The 23,026-nt window shown below is 50.5% G+C and overlaps 1 protein-coding gene and 1 long non-coding RNA gene across 7 annotated transcripts in view; one reads left to right on the top strand and one right to left on the bottom strand.

The window, feature by feature from the left end:
• Positions 1–303: 303 nt before the first annotated feature.
• On the bottom strand, positions 304–6,095 carry LOC131503886 (uncharacterized). 2 transcript variants are annotated; one of them, XR_009257675.1, is made up of 3 exons: positions 5,846–6,095; positions 1,412–1,542; positions 304–513 (listed from the first exon to the last, which is right to left on the bottom strand). It is a non-coding gene; the product is annotated as an uncharacterized LOC131503886 (long non-coding RNA). The 2 variants fall into 2 exon arrangements; XR_009257676.1 differs by lacking the exon at positions 5,846–6,095 and having other exon boundaries at positions 1,412–3,007.
• LIMS2 (LIM zinc finger domain containing 2) overlaps positions 1,183–23,026 on the top strand; it is a 42,452-nt gene continuing 20,608 nt past the window's right edge. The window contains exon 1 of one of the 5 annotated variants that reach the window (XM_058715647.1): positions 1,183–1,206. Coding sequence is in view for 4 of the 5 variants with exons in the window: in XM_058715648.1 (XP_058571631.1) it covers positions 16,778–16,926 (149 nt within the window). In the remaining variant the exon portion in view is untranslated. Of the gene's footprint in view, positions 1,207–5,131; positions 5,381–16,700; positions 16,927–17,486; positions 17,753–23,026 lie in introns of those variants that run through there. The other 4 variants (XM_058715650.1, XM_058715651.1, XM_058715648.1 and 1 more) reach the window with 4 other exon arrangements.

The raw sequence follows: 23,026 nt of genomic DNA, 5'->3' as shown, positions 1-23,026 counted from the left end.
CTGCCCACAAAGTAGCACGAGTCCGAGGAGACCCTGGGACAGTGTGTACAGCACAGTGTGAAGGATGCCCCGGAGCTGTACAACTGGGCAGCTCTGATAAGTGCTGCACAGCATGGACGTTTGCCATGAAGAAATGATGTGAAATTTCAAGCACAAAAGGATCACAATTGTGCGCACAGTGACTGTGTGCAGATAAGACTGGAATCAGAGTATTGTTGGCACCATCTTTGGGGGTGAAGCTCAAGGAAGTTTGCTTCTACTTCTGGGCATTTCCCAATACAATGAAAATTAAAAAAAAAAAACTTGTAAAAAAATGCTTATTTATTTTTGAGAGAGAGAGAGACAGCGTGAGTGGAGGAGGGGCAGAGAGAGAGGGAGACAGAATCCGAAGCTCCAGGCTCCAGGCTCCGAGCTGTCAGCACAGAGCCCGATGAGGGGCTCGAACTCACAGACCGTGAGATCATGACCTGAGCCGAAGTCTGACGCTCAACCGACTGGGCCACCTCAGCGCCCCTACAATGAAATTTTTATAGCAAAAGATTAGAAAATAATTAAAATCATATAAATAATCCTGAGATTTCCCTCCTTTCATGGAAAATAATAACTGGCAAGAAGGTGTCTCAGTAACTGTCCTTGGGTTATTCAAAGTAGTTGTGGGTTTTCTTTTCTCTGTGCCCTTGTAGGGCTTGGTTTTGGCGTGTGTAAGTGCTGTAAACATCAGGCCTCCCTGGGGACTCATGAACTCAGGAGTTTAGTAAATGCTCATTTTTAGTGGCTGCCAAATGGATGCCACCCTGGCAGCTGCCTCTTTTCTGGTCTCTGAATGTGGAGGGCAGCTGTGGCTCCTTTGTTCTGCTGGCCCAGCTCCTGGGCCTGCGGGGGGAATGGGCTTTCAGTGGCCCGCCCTGCAACCACCTCCCGAGGGAGGCCGGCCTTTCCTTCCTGGCTTCCTCCACCCTCTCCTGACCCCAAGGTGCCTCCGGCCCACCCTCCAGCTCAAGCGGAGCCTCTTGCCTGGGGAGAGGTGACGCTGGAATATCTGGGTACCCGTGGCGGCTGGACACTCCCAGTAGCTGCTGCCCAGTCCTTCTCCAAGTGGCTGTGCCAAGCGGGCTGGGCAGCTGCTTTTTCCCCCAGAGAAGGTGCTGGCAGCGCTCAGGGAAGGAAGCAGCAGAAGGAGGTGGAGTGGAGACTCAGCCCCCTGAGGTAGAGACACTGCATGGCGCCTGAGGGGTACTCTTTGCTTTTGAGATGTGTATGGGGCTTGGTCCCTGCCATTCCCTTTATGTCCTTTAAGTGATCATGACAATGTTGCTAATGTTGGGGTGAAGAAACAGCCCCAGGGTGGTCTGCCTCCTGGTTTAGCCTCACACACCCTTACGTGGCATGCAGATGATGAAAGCCTGCTCACCTTGGCTGGATGCTAGGCCTTCTGTGGATGAGACCAAGTGTGGACAGGTTGGGGTTGGGGATCATGGTGGTGCGGGCACAGCTGATTTTTATTCTGGACAGAGGTTGGAGATGGTTGGTGGGTTGGCTGTCCTAATGGGAAAGAGGAGGCAAAGAGAACCCCATGTGTAGAAGAGAGGTGTCCTTAGGAGCAGAGAGAGGCTGGTGCCCCTGCAGGTGAAAATCTCTGTGATCACAGTGCACAAGTGATTTCTTGTTGGACCACGCAGTGATGCTTTGTGGTGCAAACATGTGGCATTCCTGAATGCTGTTTGGGGTTGTGCGAGGCCAACAACTTGTTCCAAGTCTGTGACTTGCATCAAGCCTGCCCCAGAGCTAAGGTAAGAGAGAACTGGCATTTTCTTTTCAGAGTCCAAGGCCAGCCTGTCTTTGCAAAGGAGTTGTGAAGCTCCGTGGTCCTGTTATACCCCTGGGTAATCCAGACCCTCAAGAAGGGTTCTGTGTTCTCCATAGGCTAAGACAACCTCTGAGTCTCTTTTGTTCTGCAAGCTCTAAAAGAATTGGTGGCTTATGATTCTGCCATAATGGTAATCAGACTTCTTTCACTGAGCTCTGCTTGGGCCAGGAAGAAGGAAGGTCATGTTGGGCTGGTCAGATGATGTGTATAATAGCAGATCACTGTCTGAAGGCATGCTCCCATTTTAAAATAGAAATATTTCATTGTTAAAGGAGCAAATGATCTGCTTTCTGTGGGCGTATAGAGGCGGGTGTGCACCCACTACTCATTTTTGGCCAGGCTCCAGCTAGAGCCTCCAGCTTCTCCTCTGTGCCATCCAGGTGCTTCTCTGTCCTTCCCTGGGGATTGTCACAGGCCACTTCTGGAATACACTTTGGTTCCAGTTATACATTCCTGCTTGACGACAGCCCAGTTTAGCTATCCCCAGTGCCCCGAGGGGGAGATGCCTAAACCAGATTTGGGGGAGAGGCCCTTTGGGCAGAATGGTTAGGGTGCCTCATTTCACATGGGCCATCATTAAATAGGCATGACACAGGTCCTTTGTGCTGGGAAGGCACCCTGGCTCCTTCTGGGACCTGGGCCATGGTGAGAGACCCTGAGACTTCCTCGGGGCTGCAAGGCCCCACCATCACAGGGGGGTGGGACTTTGAATCTAGATACAAGTTGAGGCATTTTGGGATCCCTAGTTTCTCTCTGTCCTCATGCTACTAATTAGGCTGGTCTGGTCGGAGGAAGCCCAGCCCCTCCCTTGGCTCCATGAACCCTGAGCCCTACCTTAGCATCCCTGGGCACTGGGCTGGCTCAGGTGTAGCTGTCAGCTAGAGAGGGGCATGAGGGGGAAGCCCCCTGAGTCCCAGAGAGTGTTGTGTCTGTCCTTGCTTAGAAACCCCCACTGTTTAAAAAAAATTTTTTTTTAACATTTATTTATTTTTAAGAAGACAGAGCTTGGGGGGGAGGGGCAGAGAGAGAGAGAGAGAGGAAGACACAGAATCCAAAGCAGGCGCCAGGCTCTGAGCTGTCAGCACAGAGCCTGACGCAGGGCTCGAACTCACAGACCACGAGATCATGACCTGAGCCGAAGTCGGCTGCTTAGCCAACTGAGCTGACTGAGCCACCCAGGCGCCCCAGAATCCCCCACTGTTCTAAGGGTGGAATCCAAACACTAATGTGGCCCTTGTGCTCTGGCCCCCTGGCCCCTCTCCCTTATTTCCCATGCCCTCTGCCTCTCTGTTCTCCAGAGACACCACCTTCTTTCTGACCTTGAGCTCCCAAGCCCATTCCCACCTCAGGGCCACTGCCCTGGCCGCCCCCCCCCCCCACTGGCTCTTTTCCTCATTCAGGTTTTAGCTCCAATGCCACTCCTCAGAAGCCTTCCTTATGCCTCCAACCTAAAGCAGCTCCTCATGTTGTTCTGTTCTTTGCAGCACTGTCCCTGCCTGAAGTCACGTTTATGTTTTATTTACTGTTTGCCCCCCACCGTATGTCCTCTTGTTCACTGCTCTACCCCCAGTGCCTGAATAGCATCATTACTCTGGGATGAATGGGTGTGAGTGAGTGAATATGTGAGTGACCACTGCCAGGCAACTGCAGCTCTTTCCTGCAAATCTGCATGAGGCTGGCACATGGCTCCTTGGAACCTTCGTATCTTCCAGCAGAGCTGACTGATGCCCACAGCTGCCACCAAGCTCCTTCCTGTTGAGCTTGCCCTTGGCCCCAGGATGAGGCATGCTACATGGTCGGGCGAGCAGCAGAGGGCTCTGGTTTGGCTACAGGCACATCTTCCTGTGCTCAGCAACCATGCTAAGGAGGCTTTCAGGCTTTCAGGTAGGCGTGGGATCCCCTTGGGGCAGGGAGCAGGTCCCTGTGGTGTTCTCCCTTCTACTTTTCATCTTTTTGGTTCCTGTAGGACCCCAACATTCAATGAACCATCGAGTCAGGCAGTCCATTTCTGGAGCACAGCCCCTGGCACACCTGTTCCTCTGCATCAGCAATTGTGGAAAGCATTTCTCCTTAAACAGGCAGATGAACCAAGAAGTCATCCATACTTGATGCTTAATCAACCATCAAGTTGCAGTAAAACACTATTTATTAGCTAGGACACCACTGCAAAAGAACTAACAAGTGCAAACTGCTCTGGTTTCAAGATACCAGCTGCTTAGGAACAGACGCCTTTATCGAGCTCATTTCTGCAGGTGTAACTCTGCATGTCACTATCAACTCTCCCTTCTGAATTCCACTGTTTATTTGTGGGTTGCTACTTTGCACTGTCATTTCTAGATAGTCTTTATCTGTTGCCAAGCTAGAAGTGATAGGATGTTTGATGTTCAGTAGGGTTAATAGATCAGGAGGCTCGGCCCTGGCCTCACGGTGTGATATTTGGGTTGCTTCCAGTTATACGCTACACTCCACAGCCCAGCTGGAAATATGTGCCTGTAGGTAGAGTGAGTGAGGGGTTTTTTTTGTTTATGTAATATTTTTCTCAGAATAGATTCCGCAAATGATTCTGTGTCACAGGGGCACTTTAAAGGGCTCTTCCCTATCTTGTCAGTAGTGCTTCATCATAGAAAGGAGTGCTCGGTTCTCCTCCCAACTCGGGCATTGGGTTTCTCCATTGTAAGGTACCTTTTGCTAGGTTAGGGGTTACTCACATGCTTGGGTGAAATGGTTATTTCCCAGGGAGAGCACTGGTCTGGCATCTCAGTATGTAGACTTAGGCTCACGGGTTGAAGGGACGCCCTCCTCCGCCTTGGGCTCCCCCGGGGTGGGACGACGTGGACTGGGGGGTCCCCAGGGCCCCCGGGAGGGAGTTGGTGCCCAGAAAGGTCTGTGTGAAGCACGGAAGCGTGAAGGTGACCCCTCCCTTGGACCTGGGGCCGCAGCAGGAGCTCGGGGCTTGGAGGCAGCGGGGAGGTGGTCCGAGCACCGTCCCTCGGTGTCCCCCAATCCCGGTCGGCCCGCCAGCATTAGAGTTCTGGGGCGGCCGGGGACAGCGGAGCGGGAGCGCGGGGGGGGGGGGGCGTCCCGGCGGGTTTGGGGGGCTCCTTCGTGGTTATTATAACTTCACTCCCTTTAAAAGGAAAACTATGCCGGGAATCCGGGGAGGTGGCGAGCGAAGCCCGGGCGGGGGAGGACGTGACCCGCGCCCGCCGCAGGCCAGGCTCGGGTGTCCCCAGAGCAGGGGCCGCGCCGAGTGGCAGGGCCCACCCCTCCGCCCCCACTCTCCCCGCTTCCCACCACCCCCTCGCGGGCGGGGCGGACCCCACCCCTGCCCCCCCTCCCCACCTCGCGGGCTGGGCTGCGCGGCGGGCGGAGCCGCTCTTGGCCTTTTTTGGGCGTCTCCCCGCTCGGCTCCCGGGAGGGACCTGCGGGCGGGTGCTCGGCCGGCTGCGGAGGCGTCGGAGGGGGTCCCGAGGCGACCACGGGCTCAACGCGCGCGGCCACAATGACGGGAAGGTAACAGCCCTCCCCTCCCCCACGCCCTTGGGCGGAGGGCGCCACGCGCCAGGAGGGCGCCTGCCTGGGCGGGACTGCGGGACGGGACCCCCGCCCCGACCCCTGCCCCCCCCACCCGCCCCGGGGAGCCGGCCGATCCACCTGCCGCGCCTCCGGCCCGGCCCCTAGACCTCGGTTGGCTGCCGGGGTAGCGGTGCCCGTCGGGACCGGGGTGTCCGGCCCGGGTAGCGGCGCGCGTCGGGACCGGGGTGTCCGGCCGCAGCAGGTGAAGCTCCCTCCCGCCCCCCTCCCGCCTACCTTGCAAGATGGGCACAGGTTTCCCCTCTCTAGAGGAGAACCAGGGCTCAGAGGGGCCGGGGCACCAACCCGAGGTCACAACCAAAGGGCAGGGCGTTAAAACCCAGACTGGGGCCTCTATCAGCTTCCCGGACCCCCACCTGTGTGATCCTGTGGAGGAGATCTTACCTCTGGGGCCCTTGTCTCCTCCTCTGTAAGCCGGAACGGTGAAAACGGTGACAATGTTAAAAATGATAAGGGGTCTGTGTGGGGGTCTGACTAAACTCTGCCCAAGCATAGGTTGCTCAGGGGGTGGGGACAAGGCACTCCCCTAGGCCTGGCCCAGGCTGGGCTCCCAGGCCCTGGTGCCATTTCACAGATGAGGTAACTGAGGCCCTAGAGGCTGAGTGACTTAGGAGGCCAGTCACATGTCCACTAGTATCTGGCCAGTGTTGGCCTCTGCAGTCCTTTCTGGAACATGGCTGGGTACAAGTGCATGACTCAGACTGGGTGGGAGGGGATGGTCTCCAAGGCCCAGCAGCCCCCTTCCAGCCAAGCCCTGGCAGGATGATGTTCTTTGACTTGTGGTTTGTGGGCCGAGAAAACCCTGTGGTTTTGCTAGGAAAAAGACTTGGGGAGAAGCCGTACCCAGGAATGGGGAACAGCTACGGAGGGTGGGGTGATGACCCCAAATATGGTGTGATGTGCAGAGTGGTCACCCAGCGGGTGGGGATACGCTGGCCCACAGTATTAGGGCAGCTAGGGCACCCAAAATGGCAGATGTCTTGTTTCAGATGCACTTTGCTGCCCACTCCATCATGGCCTGAGTCTGTGGACACAGCCAGCCTTCCAGGGCTCACCCCTCCTCATGTGCTCTGGAGCCCATGCTTTCCCTGCCGCTTCCTGGTCCCCCACATGTAAGCTTATGAGGACAAGATGGGACAGAGTGAAACAGGGACAGCATCAGGAGCACAGACCAGCGTTGAGTGGGATGTGTGCGAGGTGGCCCCGGCACAGCAAACACCCTAATAAGGCAGGGCCACACCCCTCCAGCTTTGGCAGCAGCTTTTATCCCAACACCCTGCAGGCTCTGAGGCAGATCAGAGACAGAGGCACCTCTGTTCTCTTGGCAGGGCTCCTGTCGCCCCTGAGTCCCTTGAGCCTTCCAGGGAGGGGCTGCCCCCCAGCCCAGGGAAGGCAGGCAGCTTTGGGAGCAGGGCCAGCCCGCCCTGGCTTGCTGCAGGGGTCCGGCAGGTGCCCCGAGCCTGAGAAATGCTGGTCATCAAATGAAACAGGGCCCAGAGTGAACTTTGGAAAACACTGGGTGGAGTTTTTCCTTGTAAAAGTAACATTGCTCATCTCAGGGAGCTAGAAAAACCCCCAGAAACGTTAAAGATAATGGGAACAGAAAAAGAGAAAGAAAACACCCACAGTTCCACTCCTCAGAGATGCCCCTAGGAATATTTTGGTGGCTTGCTTCTTTTCTTGTGGGCTCTTTTCCTGCTCATTTGTTTCTTGCAGCTGTGAGCCGTCTGGGACAGAGTTTGCCTGCCACACGCAGTGCCCAGGCTGGGATTGGCTTGTGCCCCTCCGCCCCCCCCGCCCCATGCCGCTCACAGGCATGGGGCCAGGCCAGCTGAGGATGGGACATCCAACCCAGCCATTGGGGTGGGCGATGTTTTTCCCGTCCCAGAAGCTGTGGAGTTTTGCTTTCACTCTGTTGTGTGCCACCTTGACCTATGCATGCCCACTGCCCCCATGAGACCCCAGGGCAATGCCCATGCTGTATCCTGGTTCTCTGCACATCCACCTGCGCTACCTAGAACCAGGCTGACTTGGAAACAACCTTCTCCTCGTACACCTCACGCACCCTGCCAACTGTATAAAGTGCCAGCTGCCCCAGGACCAGAGTGAGCAAGGCCAAGGGGAGGGCAGGGGAGAGCCAGTGAAGTGGCCCAGAGTGTTGTACACGGCCGTGCACTTTGGAAACACACCTGCAGGTGCTGTGGAGAGAAAGGGCTGCTGAGGAAGAGATTGGGAAGGAGGTCCGCCACAAGGGAGGCTTCTTGTCATTGGCAGCCTTGGGGGTGGAGAAGAGGAGGGGATTCAGGGTCTGGGAGGTAGAATGGGAGGACCTGACTGAGAGGGTGGAATCCAAGACGATGCCCAATGGTGGAGCAGGCGTGGGCCCCAAGCTAGTTTGGGCCATGAAGGATTGGAAGAGCTGTGACAAGTCCCTGAGGAAGTGCTGGGAGGAGGTTGGAGAGGAGGGTCTGAAGCCCCAGATTGGGCTGAGCTGGGGCAGAAGGGTAAGGAGGGCCCGGGTGTGGTTGGGGGTGGGCAAGCTGTGGGATGGAAACTCAGCCCTGGTGGGGGCCCAAAGACTCTGGACCTTAAAAACACCCGAATCTTTGTCCCAGCCGGAGGGACCTTTGACATCAGCACTGGTCTACAATGAGGATGTGAAGGCCCAGGCAGGTCACACCCCTGCTAAGGGTCCCAGCCTGTCACTGGCCCTCTTCCAAGTGCAGCTTGGGACTGGGCGCTCACAGCTGGTGAGGTCAGTGGCTTGGCCTATTGTAGGGTGGAGTCCCACCCACCATACGACCCTAGTCTGCTGAGGCCACCAGGTGCCAGCTCCCGAGCTGGGCCTCTGTACAGTGCAGAGCAGGGCTGCTGGATCTGGGTCCCCACATCCACCAGCACCCTTGCCCTCCATGGTGCCCGGTCCCTACTTTCTTCAGGAGCATGCCCAGTGGCCCCCTTGGCAGAAGAGCCTGCCAGCGTGTAGCTAAGATGGCAGCCAGGGCCTGAGCACAGCACGTGGAGCTGTGGGAAGCAGATGATGAGTGCCATGCAGCTGGACCCTGAGCCCCAGACCAGGCCAGGCTAGGTAGCACCCAAGACTCCTCAACTCCTCCCTTTCTCTGGACTTCTGGCATTGACTCTGACCCTGCCAGTGCGGTGCGGTGGGGGGGTGGTGGGTCTGATTTGTAGCGTGTCCATTTCCGGGCTGAAAATACCCCCACCTCGGCTCACTTCAAACTACCAACATGATGTTAACTGGTTCCCAAAATTACTGAAAATTCAGCAGTCAGCACTTGGGAGCTGCTACAAGATGGCCCGGGCATCCTACTGTGCAGAGGGGCCCGGCTTTGTAGGCACAGTGGCTGTCCCGCCTCTCCAGCTACACTGCTTCTCTCTGTTCAATCTGTCAGTGCAGAGTCATACTGAATGTTCCTTAGGTCTTCATTTCCAGGGAGGGTGGGCAGAGGGGGCACCCTAACTCTCCTCCTTGTTCTGTTTATTCAAATCTTCTAAATTCCTGACGGTGAATATTTACTCAATATGGCCTAACAAGATAAACATGTTAATGGGATACTTACCTGAGAGGACAGTGTTTCACTAAGATGACGCGACCCAATGTATGTATGTAAATAAAACCAACAATGTGTCCACACTGATGCCTGAGTTTCCAGTTAAGAAAATAAAAGCATTCAAAGTCCGATTTCATGTGGGGTAAGAAGGTTGGAAAACATCACTCATCTGATGCATACCAAGGACTTGGCCTCCCAGTGGGTCAAGGGAGGAGGTGGGGGAGGGAAGCTGGCTGTGGAGAGGCTGTTTGCAGTGGTGTCTCTGGCTGCCCTGGGGATGGCTCTCACAGCTCAGCCACAAGGGGGTGACAGCCCTGCCTCACAACTTGATGGTGGCCTTGGCCTCTGTTGTTTCTCTAGTAAGCTACGTAGCTGCATTCTTCACTACACATGTGCTTTTTAAACATTAAAATAAATAAATAAATAAACATTAAAAAAATGTTTATTTATTTTGAGAGAGAGAGTATGAACAGGAGAGGGGCAAAGAGAGAGAGAGAGAGGGAGAGAGAGAGGGAAAGAGAATCCCAAGCAGGCTCTGTGCTGACAGTGCAGACCCCAATGTAGGGCTCGATCCCATGGACCATGAGATCATGACCTCGATCCCATGAGCCATGAGATAGATCATGACCTGAGTGGAAATCAAGAGTCAGATGCTTAACTGATTGAGACAACCAGGCACCCCTAAACATTTGAGATATAATTCACATACCATAAAATTCACTGTTTTAAGGTGTATGGTTTAGTGGGTTTTAGTGCATTCACCAGTTGTGCAACTATCACCACTAATTCTATAGAACATTTTCATCACTCCCCAAAAGAAACCCCATACCCATGTGCAGTCAGTCCCCATTCTGCCCTCCCCCAGCTCCTGGTAACAATTAATGTGCAGTCTGTCGCTATAGATTTGGCTATTCTGTGTATTTTCTATAAATACAACTCTACATTATATGGGCTTTTTTTTTTTTTTTAACCTGGCTTCTTTCATTTAGCATAATATTTTCAAGGTTCATTTATGTTGTGGTATGAATCAATACTTCATTCCTTTTTTGGGGGAGAGGTGCAAATAATATTCCATTGCATGGATTTACCGTATTTTGTCTATGTGTTCAGTTGTAGTGGGCATTTGAATTGTTTCCACTTTTTGGCTTTTATGAATTTTTCTATCTATATTTTCTACTCACTTGAGCATATACTTAGGAGTGGAATTGCTGGTAATTCTATGTTAAACTTTTTGAGGAATTGCCAAGCTATTTTCAGAGTAACTGCATACTTTTACATTCCCACCAGGAATGTGTGAGGGTTCTAATTTTCTCCACATCCTCACTAACACTTATTGTTTGTTTTAGTGGGTGTAAAGTGGTATCACTTTTTTGACTTTCATTTTCCTAACAACCTGTCATGTTGAGCATCTTATCATGTGCTTATTGGCTGCTGGTACATCTTCTTTGGAGAAATGTTTGTTTGGTTTCAGTGCCCATTTTAAAATTGGGTTGTCCTTTTATTAGTGGATTTTAAGAGTTCTTTATGTATTCTGGATGTGAGACACTTACCAGCTATATGATTTGCAAAATATTTTCTCCTATTCTGTGGATTGTCTTTTAACTTTCTTGATAGTGTTTTTTGATGCACAAAAGTTTAAAATTGTGATGAAGTCCAATTTATCTATTTATTCTTTGATTGCTTGAGTTTTTGGTGTCATATCTAGGGAAGTGTTACCTAATCTAAGATCATGGAGATTTATTCCTATGTTTTCTTCTACGAGTTTATACTTTTAACTCTGACATTTTGATTTTCCATCCATTGTGAGTCAATTTTTATATGTGGCCTGAGGTAGGGGTTTGAAACCATTCTTTTGTATGTGGCTGTCCAGTGGTCTTAGCATCATTTGTTGACAAAACTATTATTTTCTCATTGAATTGTCATGGCAGCATTGTCAAAAATCAGTTGATCATGGATATATGGGATTATTTCTGGACTCTCAATACTATTCCACTGATGTATGTGTCTGTCCTTATGCTGGTACCAGACTGTTTAATTATTACTACTGTAACTCTGTAGTAAGTTTTGAAATTACAAAATGTTGGCCTGCTGACTTTGTTCTTTTTCAAATTATTTTGGTTATTCTGAGTTTCTTCAGTTCTTTATGAATTTTAGGATTGGCTTGCTCATTTCTGTAAAAAAGGCAGTTGGAATTTTTATAGGGTTTGTGTTGTATCTGTAGGTTAATTTGTTGGGGAACATTATTGTCATCTTAACAATAGCAAGTTTTCCAATCCCTGAACATGGGATGTCTTTCCATTTATTTAGGTCTTCTCTAGTTTCTTTCAACAATGCTTTATAGTTTTCATTGTATAAGTCTTATACTTTGTTGGTTAAATTCATTCCTAGGCATTTTATTCTTTATGATGCTAGTATAAATGGAATTGTTTTATTAATTTCATATTCATATTGCTTATTGCTAGTGGGTTTTGTATATTGGTTTTTTACCTGCAAACTTGATGAGTTCATTTACTAGCTGTAATAGTTTTCCTTGGGGTTTAGGGTTTTCTGTGTATAAGAGTATGTGGTAATCAAATAGAGAGTTTTACTTCTTTTCCAATCTGGATACATTTTCTTTCCTTTTATTGCTAATTGTCCTTGCTAGAACCTCTACTGCAGTGTTGAAAAGAAATGTCGAGGCTGGACATCCTAGTTTTATTCCTGATCTTAGAGGGAAAGTTCTCAGTCTCTTACCATTAAGTATGATGTTAGCTCTGGGTTTTTATCAGGTTGAAGAAATACCCTTCTAATCCTAGTTTGTTGAGAGGTGTTTTTTTGTTTTTTAATCATGAAAAACATGGATTTTGCCAAGTGCATTTTCAGCATTCATATGATGTATTACATTGATTTTGGATGTTAAACCAACTTTATATCCTGGAATAAATCCCATTTGGTTATGATATGTAGTACTTTTTATATGGTGCTAGATTCAGTTTTGTTCAGGATGTTTGCATCTCTATTCATAAGTGATATTCATCTGTAGTTTTCTTGTGATATATTTTTCTGATTCAGGGTAATGCTGACTTCATTGAATGAGTTGAGAAGTGTTCCCTCCTGGTAGATTTTTTGAGAAGATTTTGTGAAGGGTTGGTGTTAATGCTACTTAAACATTTGGTAAAATTCACCAATAAAACCATCTGGTCCTGGGTTCGTCTTTGTAGGAAGATGTTGATTACAAATCCAGTCTCTTTACTTGTTGTTGGCCTATTTGGATCTTACACTGCTTGTTGATTCAGTTTTGGTAGTTTGTATCTCTCTAGGTATTTGTCTATTTCTGCTAGGTTATTTAATTTGCTGTAATTTAGTTTGCATACAATTGTTCACAGCATTTTCCTTATAGTCCTTTAAGTTTCTCTAACTTTGGTCCCTTCTTTCATTCCTGATTTTAGTCTTTTGGGTGTTCTCTTGTTTTCTTGGTCAGTCTAGCTAAAGGTTTATTAGTTTTGATCTTCTCAACAAACCATTTTTGGTTTTGTTGCTTTTCTCTATTTTTCCTAATCTCTATTTCATTTATTTCTTCTCTAATCTTTATTATTTCCTCTCTAATGCTTGCTTTGAATTTAGTTTATTCTTCTGTTTCTGATTTCTATAAAGCTATTTTATACTATACAAGTATTTAAATTATTATACAACTAATTTTTTTAAGTAGGTTCCACACCCAGCATCGGCCTTGAACTCAAGACACCAACATCAAGAGTCATATGCTGTATTGACTGAGCCAGCCAAGTGCCCCTATTACACAAGTATAAATAACTACAGTGAAAACTATTCAACTGTGTACAACTATAAATTTTCCTTGAGCACTGCTTGAGCTACATCCCCTTTGGTGTGTTGTGTTTTCATTTCATTCATCTCAATCTTTTCCTAATTCCTTTGTTTTCTTCTTTGACTCAGTGATTCTTTAGGAGTGTGTTGTTTAATTTCCACATATTTGTAAATTTCCTAAATTTCTTTCTATTATTGATTTGTGGTTTTATTCTATTGTGATCTGAGAATATGCTTTTTTTCCCCCTAATGTTTGTTTATTTTTGAGAGAGAGAGAGAGAGAGAGAGAGCAAGAGAGCGCATGAGCAAGGGAGGGTCAGAGAGAGAGGGAGACACAGAATTCAATGTGGGCTCCAGGCTCTGAGCTATCAGCACAGAGGCCAATGTGGGGCTTGAACCCATGAACCATGAGATCATGACCTGACCAGAAGTCAAGAGTCAGGTGCTTAACTGACTGAGCCAGAGTCAGATGCTTAACTGACTGAGCCACCCAGGCACCTCTGGATTGACTCTTTTATCACTATAAAAGGTCCTTTTTTGTTCTTATAACAATTTTTGTCTTAAAGTCTGTTTGGTCTGATGTTAGCTTCTAGCTGTCTGATGTTAGCTTCCCTTTTAGTTGCTATTTGCATGGTATATCTTTTCCATGCTTTTACTTTCAAACTATTTGTTTTTGTCTAAAGTGAATTTCTTGAGGAAATCATATAAGCAGATTTTTTTTTTCCAACGTTTTTTATTTATTTTTGGGACAGAGAGAGACAGAGCATGAACGGGGGAGGGGCAGAGAGAGAGGGAGACACAGAATCGGAAACAGGCTCCAGGCTCCGAGCCATCAGCCCAGAGCCCGACGCGGGGCTCGAACTCACGGACCGCGAGATTGTGGCCTGGCTGAAGTCGGACGCTTAACCGACTGTGCCACCCAGGCGCCCCTAAGCAGATTTTTTTAAATGCATATACTGACTTCTGACTTTTAATTGAAGATTTTAATCCATTTACTTTTAATGTAATTACTTTACATTTACAATTTACTATTTATTTATGTATCTTATGTCTTTTTTGTTTCTTAGTTCCTACACTCTTGCCTTCTTTTGTGTTAAATTATTTCATTATGCTGTTGTCTTTAAATCAGAGGGGAAAAATAGGTTTACAAACAAAAAATACATTTATATTGTCTTTTATTTTTATCTATATAGTTACTTTTACTATATCAAGGTTAAATATACTTTGCTGCTTTTTATTTCTTCACGTGGATTCGGATTATTGTCTGATGTCTTTTAATTTCATCCTGGAGGACTCTTTTAGTGTTTCTTTTCAACTACGTAATTTCTATTTGGTCCTATTTTATATATTTTCTACATCATTATTGATATTCTCCATTTGGTGAGATATCATTCTCATACTTTCCTTCAGTTTTTTTAGACATGGTTTTCTTTTGTAATTAAAATAACTGATTTTAAAGTCCATCTAATAAGTGTAATATTTGGGCTTCCTCATGGAGGGTTTCTATTGATTGCTTTTTTTTTTCTGTGTAAGGGTAATACTTTTTTGTTTCTTTGTATGTCTCATAATTTTTTGCTGAGAACTGGACATTTCAAATAATATGTGGTGATTCTGAGATCAAATTCCCCCTCACTCCCCAGAGTATGTTGTTGCTACTTGTTTGTTTGTTTAGTGACTTTTCAGAAATAATTCTGTAAAGTCTATATTTCTGTCATTTGCGACTGCTTAAGTCTCTGCTTGATTAGTTTAATGGCCAGCTAATGATTGGACAACCATTTCCTTGAATGTCTGTCACCAATAAGGGACTCTGCTGAGGGCACTAAGTGTATGTTGCAGCACACCTTAAGCATTCAACCCTGCAGTTTACAACTCTGCCTTAGCCTTTACTTCCTGATTACACAGAGCCTGAGGGTCAATCAGAAGTGAGAGGTTAGGATCTTCTTGGGTCTTCTCTGAGCATGCGCATAGTCCTGGGCTTTGTGTGGCCTTCTAGATTCCTAGGACTATTTTGGTTCTTTTCAAAGCCCCTAAGGACATGTCATTCCTTAATTTTTTCCTTAAAATTTTTTTTTCTGTTTATTTATTTTTGAGGTGGGGGGAGGGGCAGAGAGAGAGGGAGACACAATCCGAAGCAGGCTCCAGGCTCTGAGCTGTCAGCACGGAGCCCAATGCAGGGCTTGAATCCATGAACTGTGAGATCATGACCTGAGCTGAAGTTGGATGCTTAACCAACTGAGGCACCCAGGCTCCCCTTTAGTTTTTTCTTTTAAGCTTTTTGATTAGTCTATTGTTGCTTCCACTATTATCCATTGCCTATGACAATGACAGCTATGATACCATAGGCAGTTACAACAGTAATACATTTGAAAAATACTCCCCAAGAGAGGCTTTTAGCAGTGGGTATGTGTGAGTGAGGTCACATAAAGACAAAACTTTCAAATGGAGTCTTCCAGGGAATGAAGGTTTGAAGGAGCTTCAGCCCTGTCTGCTGCGTAATTACTGGGAACGTGGGCTGTTATTTTTTAAGGCAGCAATGGAATTAGGATGTAGGGGTCAGAGGCTAGGATAAGTGAAAATATCATAAAGCTCACTGTTCCTACCAAGATTCAACTGTTTTTCTTTTCTTTCTTTTTTTAATGTTTATTTTTTGAGAGAGTGGGAGAGAGGGTGTGAGCAGGGGAGGGGCAGAGAGAGAGGGAGACACAGAATCTGAAGCAGGCTCCAGGCTCTGAGCTGTCAGCACAGAGCCTGATGCAGGGCTCGAACCCATGGCGCATTAGATCATGACATGGGCTGAAGTCAGACGTTTAACTGACTGAGCCACCCAGGAGTCCCCAGCTGCTTTTCTTGATGAAGTACCCTGGGTTACTGCAAACCTTTGGTTAATTTACAGAGTTCTGAAAAAGTGGATTCTAACAGTTTTTGCTAGTTTTCATTGCTTTTATGGAGGGACAACATTTTAAAGGCTCTTACTCTGCCATTTATGCTGACATCATTCTTACTATGTCTTTGCAACTTTGTCCTCTAGAGCCAGAGTGCTGGCTGGAGACACAGCATGGCTCCGACGCCTAGTTCTGCAAGACAGGTTGCAGAACTGGGGGTGGGGTGGGGGCACAAGGCTGTGCACAGATTTGGGATTTGGGTTCAATCAGACTCTAATTTCCTTTCTCAATTTCTAGCCCCTGGTACTTCCTTTTACAGTAAATATTTGTTGAATTGATCGGTGCTTGGTCACCTTGGACTTGAACTTTATTTACAAATTGTGATGTACAAAACGCTTGTGGCTATAGCCACCTTCCCAGGTCTATCTGCAATTGTGGAAACCATAAATAAATAATCCCTCCTTAAATGGAACTCTGACTCTGGGTATGTTCTGGGTTCCAGAGTTGAGGATTTCCCCATGGGAGGGGCTGAGTAGGACTGGTACAAGGTACCTAGGCCCTTGGGCATTGACTTAAAGGTGCTACAACAAAACTTTCTAATAAGATTTCCTAAGCATTCAGCTATCCCCATCAGAGAAGAGAGTGGGAGGTGATCTTTGTACCTGTTGCATTCTCCAAGCTCAGCCTCTCTATGCCCTTTTGCCTCTGTGGCCGCCTTTAAAAACATATTTGTTGAATTGATCAGGGCTTGGTACTTTTGGAATTGACCTGCATTGACAAGTTATACTGTGCACAACGCCTGCAGTTATCTGGCTGTGTTTTAGAGCTGCCCCCCAGGGTGGTTAATGAATTTGGATTTGCTGGATGAGGTATGCTTCTTGGTATGTGGGCCTGGCATCTGAGTGCCATGGATCCCCTCCAAAGTTTTCCCTCCACCTCAGTGTTGGAGGACCAGTACCCTGCCCTGCTGTTCAGAATGATAGCTACTGTTTTTTGGGAAGGTGGAGGCCAATGCTGCTTGTGCTTTCTGACCTTACTTAGAAAGGTGTTTCAGGGAAATGGAATCGGTGTTAAAGATCTCCAGGAGTGCTACGGATCCTTATTTTACTGCTGACCATAGTGCCTGCTCCACCAGCAGCAGCCACAGTTCTGCCACTGACCTTGGGTGTTTGCACTTGGATCACAATAACCCTGCTGATCTCCTTAGGTAAAAAAGCATGGATATAGTGCCTTCCTACCAGTCTTCTATCAGATTCTGCTGCTTCTGTTTTCCCTAGCAAGTTAGGGGATAACCTTTTCTCTGAGCTTTCACAGCATGGACCTCTTTTGGGTGCTTGGCAATTTGTTGGTCAGATCCAGGGGACTGAGGCTGCCCTGATCTGGGTCTCCAGGCAGCATTTGTGGCACAGGGTCTCAGGGAAGGAAACAAGGTCGAATGTGGGCACGTATGGGGCTTCCTCCAGGATTCCTAAGCCAGATCAGTCCCATATTGCCCTCCGGAGCTAAGGGGCCATCGTCAGGACATCAGGGGGCTTGGGGTTCCCTCTCAGGCTCCCAGCAGCCTGGGACCTCCAGGCACCCTGCCTTCCCACCATGGACCTCACCTTAGTGCTGTCTGGGACCTTCCCAGTGAGTCCCCTCCCCAGTCTGGACCCAGCCCTGCCACCTCAGCTTTCACTGTGCTGCCCCCGCTGCACGAACAATATCCTTTCTATTTGGACTTGACTCTGCTGCCCTTTGGAGATCGCAGTGTGTAACGTGAGCTCCTGTCCAGAGGGGGTGGAGGGAGAGGCGCCCCCTGCACGCTGGCCTGTCCCATCGACGTCGCCGTGTCTGGCCTGCCGCTGCCGCCACTGCCACTGCCCCCCGCCCCCGAGGCCCGGGTGGTCTCCGGGCCGTCGGAGCAGGGCCGCCCCAAGACGGGAGCAGAAGGAGGAGGCCAGCGCCATGGCAGCCCGGCTGGGCGCGCTCGCCGCGTCGGGGCTCTACCGGCGGCGCCAACACCGGCAGAGCCCGCCGCCCGCCGCGCTCGGGTAGGTGGCCGGGGCCGGGGCGGGGTTGGCGGGGACAATGGCCGGAAAGCTGCGGCTGCCGGCCTTTCCCCGACACCCGCTTGGCCCTTCCGACGGCAAGAGCCTGGCAGTCCAGGGCGTGGGGACAGCGCCTGCGTTGGCGATAAGATTGGGGGGAGGGCGCATCTGTGATCAACAAGCCTGGGCGGGACGCTGAGAATGGGGTGTTGAATTGTCCTGCGGAGCTCCCATGACTGCTTTCAGACTGGGGTCGTTTTGTTGCTACTTTGTAGATGAATGAACGGAGTGGTCAAGGAACCTGCTGGACTTCGCCCACCCAAATGGCTAAGCTGTGATTTGTAGCCAGTTTGGACCGACTCTAAAACCTGAGCTGCTGTCTCTCATGGAGAATTGCCAGTGTAGACAATGAAAGCCTCCTTTTGGGCAGGGAGGGCAGCCTGTGGTGCTCAGGGTGGACCCTCAGGGCATCTCAGAGTACGAGTTAACCTGGGGTGGGGAGGGTCTGAGGGGGCACATAGATGGTGGTGGAACCACTAGTGTGGTGTCAGGGGCTGGGGGCTGGGCCCCAGGGACCATCCGGGTGGAGACTTCTAGTAGAAAGTTGGGGAGAGAGTGATGAGGACTGTGAACTTGGGGTATTGGCAGGAAAGTGGCAGTGCGAGCCTTAGAGGAAGAGGTGGGGGAGGAACAGTGGGAGAGGACCCTGAGGTTGGGAGGAGGAGGTGGGGAGTGAGGGAAGAGACAGGGAGCAGCAGTCACAGAGGTAGGGGTATCTGAGGACCCAGGAAAGGAAGGACGTCCAGGGGCTAATGCTACATGGATTGCTCTGAGCTCACTGCATTCCCATAGTCCGGGCAGCCCTCCTGAGGGGTAATTAGGACTGAGCCACCAAAGACGTCTGGGGCTAAGGACAGAGCAAGGAGTGGGGCACTGGGTAGGGGGAGGGGCCATAGCTGCAGAGGGGCCCCTATTGCACGGCTGGGATTTCGGGCCCTTTAGATGCCAGGACACGGGGACTGGACAAGACCGTTGCTTCGGTGGGGTACCCAAGGCTCAGGATGCCAGGAAACTCACCCGAGTGTGGCAATGCTGGAATAGGAACCCTCACTGCTGGGCCTCCGGTGTCCTTAGACATGGGTGGAGTGAGAGGTGGTGCAGGGAATGGCGATCAGGGGACTGGTGGGTCATAGGCCCTGTTGGAGCGAGGTCCACAGTGTACACACGCAGCACAAGAACAAGGCCAACGTGCAAGGAGGGCACATGGGCGTGATCATGGACACCAGGCCTTGGGAAAGCTCCATGCATGCAGGCACATATGTTTATTTGCTCCTTGTCTTTACTTTTCTGTGAACTTCTGGCTCGTGCCCTTCCTCACCTCTGTTGTCAGTGTGACAGTTCTAAAGCCCATCTGCTTAAAAGTAAATGAAGCTGCTAGAGCCAAGAGGTACCACTGGGGCTTCAGGAAACGCCATGTAATCTCCCGCAGTCTCCAAACATATCGGGAATGTGTTTCTGATGGTGGAAATGCCTTGTGTGCGGCAGCCTAAGGCAGCAGTTAGTTTTCCAGCCTTCCCAAGGCTGAGTGTGGAACTGGCTTTGTGTAAATTCCTGTTTACTGTGTGCAGCCAGGTGACCCCAGCTGCTGGCTTCTGACTGGCCTCTCGGGGGAGTGGCAGGGAGGGGGTCCAGGCAGTGCTGGGGGCACCTTCCACTCGAGCTTCAGACATCATGTTGCAGTGGGATCCCCCTTCTCTCCCTGCACCTGGAGAAGGGCCTGGGCACAGAACAGGTGCTCAGTAAGGATCTGTTGGATGAAGGGGGTGGGGGGGGGGGAAGGATGCTACTAGCTGCCGATGACGGAGCAGTTATGGGCTGTGCTGCAAGTGTCACCTCACTTAGCCCTCCCAACCTCCCCCGGAGGTTGCTGTTGCTAGCTCATTTTACAGATGCGGAAGCCCAGGCTCAGAGAGCACTTTGCTGCGGACCACGTAGCCAGGGAGCACCTGAGCAGGGATTGCAGCCTGGTCTGCCTGGCTGTACAACACACGCATCTGACTGACGACTGCTCAGGCTGACGTGGCCTCAGTAATACTGACTCATTCTCCTCCCAGCCCCTGCCTGTTCCCAGGCCCTCACTGTCTTTCTAGGCTCAGATGGGTGGGAGGCTGGAGTGGGGCAAAGTCTAGGGTTGTTAAAAAACCAGAGTTTTGAATGGCTGTGCCTAGATAATGCCACCAGGAGCTGAGGGGACAGGAGAGAACATGGTCTAATCCTGTGTGACCCTCAGCAGGTTACTGACCCTCTCTGTACTTCAGTTACCTTATCTGGAACCAGCAACCTCTCCTCACAAGAAGCTGGCACAGAGAGGGCTCCCCCCACCCCACCCCAGGCTAATAGTCATTGTAAGGCTCAGTGACATCTTGTCACTCAGTGACATCTTGCACAGGCCCACAAATTGACTTGTGTTGGGCTGTCAAGATTGAGAAAGTTTTGGGGGTGCTGGCAAGGGCCGGAGAAGAGGTCCACGATGGTGTGCTCTTGTACACCATGGCATGCTGGCCATGCCGTCAGCAGCCTGAGTGTTGTCACTCACAGGGGCAGGATGGTGGTGTCTCCTTGGAGGGTAACTGGGTAGACTTTGTGCTCCCCATTCTTGGCTGGAATGTGTGAAGGAGGACATGGAATGTCCGTGTGTCCCACCCTTTGCCCTCTTGCAGGGAGCGCAGGCAGGCTGCAGGCCTTCCCCAGGACTGGGTGGGGGAGGAGGTGCTCTGGAAGGCTCCCAGAGTTGCTGGGAAACAACAGCTCTCTTTATCCAGCGCTTGGCCTGCCCGGCCCTGTGCTCCACACACTGTATGCCAGTGAGTTCTTCACTCCAGCTCCGTGGGGTGGTAACTGTTACTCTGACACACCTCTTTGCAGATGAGGAAATGAGGCCCAGAGAAGCTGGTACCCTTTTCCAGCCCCCCCAGCTGGTGTCTGGGGCTATCAGGATTCAAATGTGGAGGGGTGAGCCCAGAGCCCCCTCCTGTGTCCTCACTTCATGCAGGAGACAGCTGGCATTTCTCTGATGGTGACATCGTTCAGTTGTTGGGCACATTTGCATGTCTGTTCATTCCTCTGTCTTAGGCCAGTGGGTTGGAGTGTTGTCTGTGGTCCCGAGCTGGGTGGCATGGGGACACAGTCGCAGGAGTGCTTTGGGGGTGCTACTGCCCCCAAGACTTGGGCTGGGGCAGCCAGTGGGTGTGAGAGGGAGGTGGTCACCCCCACATCCCACCTTCCTGTGCCAGGGCTTGTGCGAGGTATATATGTAGGGGACAGATGGCAAAATCCTCGGCCTCAGGCACCTAGGAACCCAGCCAGGGAACCAGACGTAGCCCAGTTAAAGACCAGCCGCTCTGGTTAGGGGACCTCGTGAGGATGAACAGGAAGGCAGGTTGTGGTGGCTGCTGTGGGGGTGGTGTCTGTTAGCATCCTGGTCAGAAACATAGTTACAGTGAAACAGAATGGCAGAGGAGAGTTTAACAGAGGGTCTACTTATGAGAGCAGAATGGTGGAAGGCTGGTAAAGTGTCTGGTCTAGCGGCAGGCGACTGGGGTGGGATTGGGTCCCTGAAGGCCAGAGGGCAAGGGGCTTTGGGAGGCGCTGGGGCTCTGCAGGCGCTCACTTAGTTAGGGCCCAGAGCTCTGGATTTAAGCAGCAATCCCAAAGCCTGGGGCTGGACTTGAATCCTTGTTTTGGCTTCATTTTCTGGGTCCTTTGGGGAATTCCAGAGCCAGAGTCACAGGATTTCCTGTTGTTTCTCACTTCTCCAAGACCAGCAAGGTCTTGTGCACAGCCCGGAGTTGGAACTTCCCCCTGGCCCCGCCACCTTGGGTGTGTGCTGTGAGAGGACAAGGCCGCTAGGGTCACAATGTTTTCTAGCGGGAAGCCATGGCTGTGTTGACGAAGTCCAGCCCAGCCCTCCATGGCAGTCGGCCCTCTGCTGTCTGGCCCACCTCATGGAGACCAGCAGGGGGTTGGGGAGGGTGCAGGGTGTGTGTTGGGGGCAGAGTGGCTGCTGCACGAAGACCTTCTCTTGCATCGTGGGCTCTGCCCGACTCTTCCTGCCACCGTCCTGTTTCCTTGCCCCTGCGGCCAGTACGTGGACAAAGAAGGTGGCTTTGGTCCCCAAAACACACCTGAGGGCAGGCTAAGTCCTAAGAATCCGGGGTGCCTTATGGAAGGCTTATGGAAGAGTCCTCTGGCCCTTCCCCTGCTATGTGGGGTCCCCAAGCTGAGCAGGCAGGAAGTCCTGTCTGGGGGCCCCAGCCCAGCTTCCAGCCTGTGTGCCAACAGTCCCCGTTAGACCCACTGTTCACAGCCCACACTCAGACCCCTGACAGACAGAGCCCTCTCCCACCACCTCCTGGGCTCATCCCCGTTAGGGAGCCTTCCTCCCTATGATCGATACCTGAATGCCCCAGCAAGAGCTTCACTCACTCGAGAATTCTTCTCATAGTGCTGTGGCAGCAAGACAGGGGTGGGATTCGTACCCTGGGAGGCAGTACAGGCTGGAAAGATATTCTCAAGAGCATTCAGGTTGTGTCTGACCACTCTCTGTGTCTACTTGACATTGTCAGCTGGTTATCTCTCTCCCTGCTGAGCCTGACTGTCCTGCTATGGCTAGATATCCAGACAGCCACTGCCAGTCTGTCAGAGTTGACGCTTGAAACAAAACCTATTTGCTACCCTTATAGCAAAAGTCATGGGCATCAAGGTATTGGAAGGTCGAAGAGGTTGTCAGTCTGACACAGTTCCTCCTGGCCACACCTCTGGACCCCTCAGCATACAGTTTGGATTCTACTCCTCCCAGAAGGAAGCAAGCCTGCCACTTACCCCAGGGAAGCCACCACGGTTGAGGATATTTGCTCCCCAACCTGCTCGTATCCCAAACATTCACATTTTCACTTTCCCCGTGGCAGGGTGATTACATGTTTTTTGGGGCAGGTGATTTGCAACTAACTCCTGGTGTGGAGGAAAGAGCCATTGCAGTCCAACCAATCTGGGTTCAAATCTGGACTCTGTCATCTGCTGTGTGAGCTTGTGCAAGTTACTTAACCTCTCTGAACCTTAGGTCTCTCATCTGGAGGGCAGGGTTGCCTCAGGGATTAAATAAGAGGCATAAAGAGCCACTGATTTAGGCCTAGGTGAAGTTCTATGAGAGGCTCTGTTTCCCTAAGAAGAGGTGATAGGAGACATAGGAGGGAACCGAGGTGGCCACTGACACCTGGG

This window comes from Neofelis nebulosa, chromosome 2 (assembly GCF_028018385.1).
Source record: "Neofelis nebulosa isolate mNeoNeb1 chromosome 2, mNeoNeb1.pri, whole genome shotgun sequence".
Taxonomy (NCBI): domain Eukaryota; kingdom Metazoa; phylum Chordata; class Mammalia; order Carnivora; family Felidae; genus Neofelis; species Neofelis nebulosa.
The sequence above is the reverse complement of the archived record's forward strand: the minus strand, read 5'-3'. Positions and strand labels throughout refer to the sequence as shown.